General features: G+C 39.2%; 1 protein-coding gene across 1 annotated transcript in view; it reads left to right on the plus strand.

The window, feature by feature from the left end:
* Nucleotides 1–9,637, plus strand: part of JARID2 (jumonji and AT-rich interaction domain containing 2) — a 212,134-nt gene that overhangs the window by 167,124 nt on the left and 35,373 nt on the right. Inside the window, 1 exon segment of the mRNA XM_031056970.1 lies at nucleotides 8,864–9,093. Within this exon segment, the coding sequence (XP_030912830.1) occupies nucleotides 8,864–9,093 (230 nt within the window).

A 9,637-nucleotide genomic window follows, 5' to 3' on the forward strand; every position in this document is an offset into this window, starting at 1 on the left:
AAAGTTAAATATAAGCATTCATAAGTGTTATCAAAACACAAGCCAGGGGCAACACTTAATTCCTCTCACGCACTATTGAGACCACACTTGCAGTAGGTTGATACGACATCCATATTGTTGATTGAAAAATTTTATGAAAGAAACATTTTCAATCAGTTATTTCTCTGCAAATCAGCAAAAGCTGCATTAATTGCACAGTAATTGTGCCACGGTGTCCTCATGCCATATCTTGAAAAATGGATCCATGTATATTGCAACATTGCCTACTGTATAATAGAAGATGTAAAGCTGTGCTGAAAATTTCTTGAGCCTGCTGAAATGCTCCCCTGCCAGCCTCCTGTGTGATGTGTTTTTTGCTCCAGCAGGAGCTCTTGTTTCATAACTGTGCTATCTCTGTCTGACATAGTTTCAAAATGCAGCCTATGCTCTCTGTTCCCTTCCTCACTATTAGTTTTCCATGAGAATCTTTCTTTCTGGTGACTGCCCCTTCAGCTCTTCTTCTTTTAGTAGGAGGACTGAGAGGAAGGTCTCTTCACAGTGCAGTTTTTCAGAGGTGACCTGTGCCTGCTCTGTTTGTTCTTTCATGCTACCTTGCTCCAAAGAAGAGATTAGTAAATCCCAATTACTTCACTGTGCTGATCCTCATCTCTGCCTTTCAAAAGGGAGTTTTCTATAAAGGGTGCCTTTGTTGCATATGCCAAAATTTTTTTCATGACTGCATCTGAATCTGTTTTTATTGCACACCCAAGCTCAAAAACTCACTTTTTGTGAATGATTTGTGGATAATTGCAAGGGGATGTTGTGCCTAATAGCATTTCAGCTGTCAGCTGTGACCAGGGGCTTTAATGCTTTACCAGCCATAGATCAAAACTTGGCATTTAGGATTGACTTCTAAGTAACCCCCCCAAAATAAGAGGCACAAAACTCTGCATATGGAAAATGAGGCTGCACGTAACAGAACTGCTCCCTTAGAGTTTTAAATGTGATATATCACTGGAAAAGGAGCTGATGGTGTTCTATGAGAATGTCCCAGATGGCAGCCACTTTGAAATTAGCTCAAAACCAGAGACACCTGAAATCTTAATTGGGGGTAAGTAAAGGCAAACATAATGAGCCATATAATGGCTTCATAATCTTTATCAATATAGATCAGAGAGAGTGTAAATGAAGCTGCTGCTTTAATAGAGCTGCAAAAGACCTTTATAAAATACATAGGAGACAATGTGAGATGTTTTGACAAAGGTGAAGAAACAGGAATTCCCAGAGAAGGCAGCTGCTTCTCCTTCGTCACTGTAATTTCTTTTTCTCTTCTTCTCTCTTTTTTTTTTTTTTTAATTAAAATTTCCTTACCCAGGGGTATTCCCATTCTTCAGTGTCTGTTATGTTGGTTGACAGCCAATAGTATTTTTGTTTCATGTGAATGAAGTAGGTTCTGGTTCCTGTGTGTCTGTTTTAAATGAGACCACACACAACGGCAGACCAGGGACGGGTGCAGCAAATGAACTTAATCTAGCGTGAGAGTCTATTTTTAATGAATTAAAGTCTTTTGTTTTTAATATACAATGTCTACTCAAGCACTTTGGACCTGAAAATGCTAAGCATTTGCTATGACATACAACAACAAAAGTTCAGAGCTTGATTAATGTCATTAGACAGTGTCAAATGATTGCTTTCTGCTCAGTAGGGGCCAACAATTTTTCTGGGCGAAGTCATTTGTCAATATCCTCTTCTGACGCCATTATGGGGTATTATTAAGGTTGTACACCAAACTATTTGTTATAACTGAGCCTGTTGAGCCACCTTTTGGAGAGCTAACTCAATCTAGAGTGCCTGAGTGGGAATGGGAAGCACGTATAGCACGTGGCATAGCTTGCGGCACAAGATTAAATAATTGGCTCAACTGACTTGTTGCCTTCCAACCTTACTGCTTACACAGATAAATTTAAAGCCTCAGATTGTTACCTTTTCACCCTCCTTTCCTAGTGCTGCTGATGTGCCGCACACACATCCAGCTGTAAAAGAGCAAAGTGAAATGCTTGGCAGGAGAAGTGTTTATCCCCTGCATTCATGGGAGTGTGTAAAAGGGAGTGTGCAAGTCTTTCCAGGGAGATATTGGGTGTAAATTGCATCTCCCTGCTGCTCAGAGGAAATTCCAAGTTGTAGGTAAGAGAGTAGGCTTAGGTCTTTGTTCCTTTAAACCTAATTCTTTGAATTCCTTGCAACTAAATAAATTCTAGTTTGATTTCATTCTGTGGCACAATGGAAGGTTTTCTCTGCTGGCTCCTGAAGAAAAATGTTTGCAAGGGCCAGGTGTCTTGCTGGGCAGGCTGTGATAGAGAGCTGGAACGTGGAGCTGGGAAGTTGTTGGGTTATCAGTCCCATCTCAGGAGCAGAGGAGGATAGGCATTACTCTACTTGAAAGGGCTTGTGGGCTGGAAAAGTGCCTCAGGAGGAGCAGCATACGCAGATACAGCTGTATAGCAACTTAGATGTTGCATGCAGCAGGTTGCAGGTCCTCTAATAATGGTTGGCTAATTTTCTCAGGAAGAATGATTGGGGAATTGGATATCTCTCACACCATCACAGCAGCTCAGGGTCAGAGAGGAGTGCACATCTGGGCCAGCATATCTAGGAATGTCCTGTTGTCTCTGGATGCCAGAGACAGACAATTAAATTCTAATTTACTTTTAGGAAAACAGAATTAACCATCATTTTTTGTAACCAAACTTCTTCATGAAGGGCGGGTCTGGTGTCCTTAGTGGGAGTAAACCCGGCTTCAGTGTGCCAGCAAAACCTACAGGTTCAGAAATGGTTGCTGGATCATGCTGTGTTTTGTTAACATGATGAGATAAAAACTGCTCTGTATGCCTTTTGCCTGAAATGAGCAGGGGAAAAAATTGTAGAGATGCTTCTTTTTTTTTTTCCGCTTGTGGCTCAAATTTCAAAACAGAGTTGGCAGTAGTGCATAGTAAGGAAGCATTGCTAGAAACACTATACTCTGCTTCAGTGCTGTCCTACTTGCTTACCAGAAACACAGAACGTTTCACTTCTCAATTTGCAATGGATAATTTAGCAGAGTAATTTCCTTACATGTGTAGTAGTACAAAGATGATGCAGGAAAAGATCGTAGACAGCTTTTTTCTTATTTCAGGGTATAGTCCAATGCAGCATTTGTGTATCTCAGGCTTGAATGGCACATCTTTTACATGCATTACTGTTTGAGCATGCTATGAGAAAATTCTGATTTATGGTTGGAGTTCTTTATTTAGTTTTGGTTTTAACTAAATTTGGTATTTGTGGGTGGGTACATGAGACAGAGCCTTAGGCTTGTACATAAATTTTAGTTAAACTAATCCTGAAGAGGTAAACATTTAGAAGAAAAATATATTTTAAAGAATGAGAAAATTTCAGGCAGAGTGCTGCAATAGTTAATGGGTAGGCAATTATTTTGATGATTTACAGCCTTTTGTTGAAAGACCATGGAACCAGTAATTGTTGCAATAAACATTTTTGCACATTTAATTTTTCTGCAAAAATATGTAACACGAAAATTACCCGGTTTGCAGTAATTTGCATACTTAAATATGCAAATCAGGCACAACACATTTGGGGATTTGCGGATTTTCAGTAGCAAGATGTATGACCTGTGGAGAAGAATAGGGGAGCTGGAAGTTGGTCAAAAAAAAAAAAAATTGAATTGTTATCCTGGTGTGAGACTCATGATAACAGACAGACACTTCTTGTATGGACTTGCTGCTTAGTGAGTGACCCTTTTGATGTTGTTTGTGTCATAATGGTTAGGTGAGAGTAATGAATTTGTGCTGAGACGAGACACTTCGTATTGAATTTTTGCAAGCGGTGGTGCGGTGTCTCATACCAATAATGCTTCTCCTGGTGGCCCAATATATTCCTGTGCGTGCAGGGCTTGAGCTGTGTTGTTGATGGTGTCAAAAAACAAATTCAGTGTTACCCCTCTGCCATGGCTCTCCTGTTTGACTCCTGCTAGCATGCAGCTATGGAAATTTTCATGCGGTGTTGTCCACTGAGAAATTGAGTGGTGTTGCATTAGGGTTTGGGAAGTGCAGAAACAGCAATACCACATGTTTTCATATGATGTGTTGCTAGCCTTTTCTTCTGAAGTACACCTTTGCTCCTGACCCTGAGTAGGCAGAGTGTGTTAGGGGGCTCCAGAAGACAGCTTCTATCCCTGGAAATGATTTATGGAAGTCAGAACATATCCAACATTTAAGGAAAACAATTGGCAGTATTAAAATACTGTGTTTTGTGGAAGTGTAAGGTTGTTTTAGTTCCTCTGGGAGGGGAAAAGAATTATTGCCTGGGTCCTTTAACACAGTTTGAGAGCCACGTAAATGTTTTCACAGTGACTTAGAACTGAATTAAAGCCAGAGCAAGAATGTTTTTGTACAGTAACGGATACTCCATGCCAAAAAGTTGATTAATACTACATCTCTTCCCAAACATGATGTATGTAACAACATGAGGCTTGCACTGGAATAGCTGGCTCGGGTTCACAATATTGGCAAGGCTCCCTTTTCTCCTTCTAAAAACAAAACTTCTCCCTTTCACTTCTATCTCCCCTCTGTTTTCTGGATGGTTTTATGAGTGTGCAATCACTTGCTTTATGCAGTGCAAGCTCTGCAACATGCAGCACATCTGAATGTGTATGGTCCATGCCTTCATCTCCCAGCCACTGGCACACAGCAAAAGGGTTCTGTACTCTGCAGTCCATATTAAACCTCCCCAGTTATCTCAAGTATAAAGCATATCAGGTGCAGGAATAACCTCCAGGAGAGCTTGGGAAACAAAGCTTTGTCCACGGAGTCAATAGCTGACTGAACCCAATCCAGTAATTCTGCTGCCTCCACAGTGAAAGCCTGATTATTGTGCATATTATAAATTAGCTTCTGAATGGCTGGCTGGCTGGATCCTGTGAAGTGTTTGTGTGCAAATTAATTTGTAGGAATACTTCCGAAAATTGCTGAAAACACATTATGTTTATCGCCCACTACAGTGTCAATTCCTGTAGTAAATGCTTAGTTAATCTGTAGTAATTGAGCACATCTGTGGCTTTACTTGATCAAAAATTTTTTTAGACATTATTATAGCTGCACCTAATAGAGGCACAATTTGCACAGTTTGCATTGGTTTGTGTAGGGATTTTTTATCACAGTTTCAAATGAGATACCCAAAGTCCCAGTATGGGATCCTGGGTGAATATTGGTGCCCGGGGTCTAGTTCCCCTGATGCAGGGAGCACTGTGATGCATCTGTGGGGATCATGCCTGCCATAAGGTTTTGCTCTGCTGCCATAAATTATATCAGTGGTTTTAAAACCCCCAGTGCTTGTGAGTTTTGAATGTAGTGGTTCAGTTTCTTTGCATTTGATCATCCGTGCTAACCAAAAGACCCACAAGTATTTCACTGTGGGACTCTTATTGTTTCAGTTTAATAATAATAATAGCTTTGGAGGACGCAGCATTTTGAGAATAAGATTCAAATGGATACAAGCATAATGATACCCATTTATTCTATCTGGAGTGTCTGAACACTAATAATTTACTTACACTCTTAATTACTTGTTAGTAGTTCTTCTTACCTTTAACTAAAAGCTGTTCTGGAAATACAGAATAAGGTAGCTGTATATAAAATACATATATAAAATATAAAATATATATAAAATAATCGTAATTCAAGACTACACATCATTTCTGCTTCAGGAATGCAAGTTTCACCACTAGTGTAGGTTGGACTTGGTTTTTTGTCTTTCTCTCTTTTAGTGAAATTATTGCTTCAAGGGTGAAACCTTTATTGACTGCTCTTTAGCAAGGAACTAAAGGGAATGGGAACAGAACATTGGATATTGGCATGTCAGACTTATTTCTAACATGGGAGATTTTCCTGGAACACACCTCTCAGGGGTTCATAAAGCACAGCATACACCTTTCCTGATTTTCTGAGTGCATCAGAAATATTTAGGAGTTGGCAGACATGAAGGAGAGTGCCATTTGCTGCATTAGAAGGCGCAAAGGAATTAGTAATAATTTCACTGTTTGATCAAATTTGGTCTCAGTAATAGTTATTGCAGAGGTTTTGGGGGTTACTGTTTTCTCTCCTTTGAGAAGTGGGTGTTGCTGGCTTATTATCAGTTACACTTCAACAACAAGATTTTTTGGGGGGGGGGGGGGGTTAGTCTTTTTTTAGTGATACATTTTTTCTCTTGGCTGTCATACTAGCTGTTGGGACCAGAGTTTAATTATGTATTGTACTAAATAAATTTATAGTGTAAGTACCTTGCTTCAATATTTTTAGTGAGGTGGGAGGAAAATCATAGTCTCGGGGATTTTTTCCACCCCATAATGCCTGGCTTGCAATAGCATTTTGTAATTAATCAAGTTAGCATTTAGGTAGTTGCTCACATGATGTGCATGTTTGTGAATGATGCGTGTGTTTGTGAATTTTTCAGAACTTACTACTGCGGAAAGGTTTTGTAGCTGAATATAAAGTAGCTGGATATAACAGCAATATAGGTGTTGCAAAAAACAAATACTGATTTTTGTAAAAACTGATACATCTACTGTTTAACTGGAAGACAGTGTGGCAAAAACTCTTTTGCATCTACATCTCCCTTTGTTGTGTTTTCAGACACTAGCTTTTTAAGCTTTTCCTGTGAGATTGAACATTTTTTCCTCCTGTATTTCTCTTCCCCCTTTCAAGAATCTTACAAATTAAGACAAAAGATAATTACTCAGAGGGTAAAACTGGCAGGGTTCCCACGACACTTAAATTTAATGAGCTGTTGCATATAAAATATACCTTGTCTCATGTTTGCTTCTTTTTTTTGTGAACCCAAGAAGTGCACAATTTGGCTTTTTGGCTGTGTTTTCTGTTTTAGTAATCTTAGATTTTTAAAGTGGCAACTGATTACAGTAAATTAATCTCTCTGACTGGAATGTTTCTTTAGGAGCAGATCAGTATATACGATTTGTTCCCTTCAAAGGAAGGTATCACTCTAAATGATAAAATACATATTAACAAAGCTGCCATTGGTTGTTTGTGCTATGTCTTATTAAAAATAAATAGTCATGCTTTGTGCATCTGTAGTGCCTTCCATCTGATGTGAGAATTCCTTCCAAAGGAGGATGAATGTATTGTCATGACCTTCCCGAGAGGGGTTGGCAATTATTATCAGTTCCATCACTGGAAATGAGACACAAAGGGTTACGTGATTTTTGCAGAAATCACTGAGAAATCCTTGGCTGGCTGGGGCAGCACCAGTTGCTCCTGAGCTCAGGAGTGACAGAACCATGGAGAAATTTATGGTGACTCCACTGCTGACAGCTTTTCTCTCATTCTTACTCCATTTATGCAAGCGGGAAGGAAGAGAGGAGGAAAAGCAATTGCAGATTTTTCTTTTTTAAATAATCTACTTCAACACTTATCTGACTGAATATGATAAGGGAACTGAAAATATGATAAGTGACCTGAAAATTAAATTTGTCAATAGTTTGCTGGGGTTCTGGCTGCGGGAAGCCGGATAGCTGCTTGGGAAGGTTTGGAGGTAGGGTGGGCTCAAAAGCAGCTTAGCTGCCCCTCTTCTGTCCAGCAGGATTGTGGTTTTTATTACTATTCTTACTGCTGGTCTTATTGTTAATACTCTACATCTGTAGAGATAGCTAAACTTTACAACTTAGATAAGGTGTGTGTTGTAGGAATATCACCTTTAGTGACAAAAGAAGGCTTTCATTTCACAAGAAAACAGTAACTTTGTGCATTTAGTTACTATTCCCAAACAGATGGTGTATGTTGTGTGTAATAAATAAAATGTTCACATAGTTGTGCTATTAAGTATTTATGAAGTTTCTTATTTGCATCCTTTCCTAAACCATGTCAAAGAAAGACAGGGTTAGAAATCAAGAATAAGAGGCATGAGGGCGTTTGCCATTTTGGATGTTGGGTCACAAGTCTTGGGGACCTCTGTCAAGTGCTGCACTGAAGAGGGTGCATCACTGAGATGAATTTAGTGCATTTTTGATTAACAAATAGAGAAATGTGATGTGATTTTTTTGTTTGTTTTAGCTTCAGCTTTCCATGTTCCCTGACAACAGAAGAGCAGTGACTCTTCTTAAATAAATTCAGCAGAGAGACGGAACAAAACTTGTTTGTATACATTCACGTAATATTTATTGTACAAAAAAAGGGGGTCTGTTCCACACTTTCTTATCCCTTCATTATAAGGTTATGGAGCTCAGCATAGGTCCCAGTGTTACGTCATGTCACGTGTTCCAAAATGGTTTTAGTATTTTCCTTTCTTTGCAGAAGTACCTTTTTCTATTTGCAGCTTGTCTGCTATAGGCAAACTGCTGTCAGTTTGATTCAGCAGTTCGGGTACTGATGAAAACAAAACATGCTTTTTCATGGAACGTCTCCTTTCTTCTACATTGGTATAAAAATAAGCCTTTTTTTCTGTTTAGGTTATGTTTAGAATTCCCTCACTGCAAGAGCAAAAAAATATAATTAAAACTGTCATAAGTAAAAATCAAACTCATAATTCTAAATCTAGGTCAGTCAAAACAGTAATATACCTTGTATGTTTTAATTTGGATATTCAAGATAATGTGTGCTAACAAGCAGAGGAAATACTGCAGTAAATCTGTTCATCTAAAGAAACATGCAAAATAGTGCTATTTCTATATTGATTTAACTTTAGATATACAAAGGCATTCACTAAATATCCAACACTGTGAGCACAGAAAATTGTGATGTTTTGAATGAAGTGTTTGGTCTTGCATACTTTTTCTTTTCTTTTTTTTCCCCATTAATAACCTGATTTTCTCTCTTCTCAGTTTTCAATGGGTCCAGCAAATCATCGAAGGAGAAAGAACCTGCTCAGAAACACAAAAGCAAAGAGGCCACCCCAGGGAAGGAGAGGAACAGCGAACATAAGGCTGAGAGTCGAAAAGACCAGGCTGCTGCTAATCACCACGCTACTACAAACACTGGCTCCTCTACGAAAGGGCTCACGGCTAACAACCACCATACTCTTCACAGATCGGCTCAGGACTTAAGGAAACAGGTAATAAGTTGTTCTCTGCTGTGGACACATGGGAAAAAAAGGCTTTTAAGGTTCTCAGCTCCTTTTTTCACTGCTTGGTGTAGATCAAATGTGGCAATCCTTAAAAGCATCCTCTGGAGCAGCAGGGAGTTAATTCCCAGTGATTTAAAAAAAAAAGGAAAAAGAAAAATTGATACATGGGAAGTCCATATAAAGCGTGCTTTACAACCCTTTTTATTATCTGGTATGTTGATATGAAAGCGTAAAGTTCACATTGCTGCTTATGGCCAGTGCTTTCTGACTGGCACTCTGTGCTGACACTGCCAAGGCTGGCAGCACATGGAAGAAGCAGCTGATCTGTGTGGCTTATCTCACTGGTGCTGTGGAGAACCTGACATTACACTCAGGTGTCTTGGTTTGCACATGGGCAGCACAAACCTCAGAGCCTGGGAAAAAAGTTTTGTCTGACGTATAAACAAGATGTTCCAAAATACTGCCTCCTTCACAATGAAGGTACCTGCTGCGAGATGTTTTTAGAGTTCCATGTTACATGGTTGAAAGTTAG

The sequence above is a fragment of the Geospiza fortis genome, unplaced genomic scaffold (assembly GCF_000277835.1).
Source record: "Geospiza fortis unplaced genomic scaffold, GeoFor_1.0 scaffold104, whole genome shotgun sequence".
Classification (NCBI taxonomy): Eukaryota; Metazoa; Chordata; class Aves; order Passeriformes; family Thraupidae; genus Geospiza; species Geospiza fortis.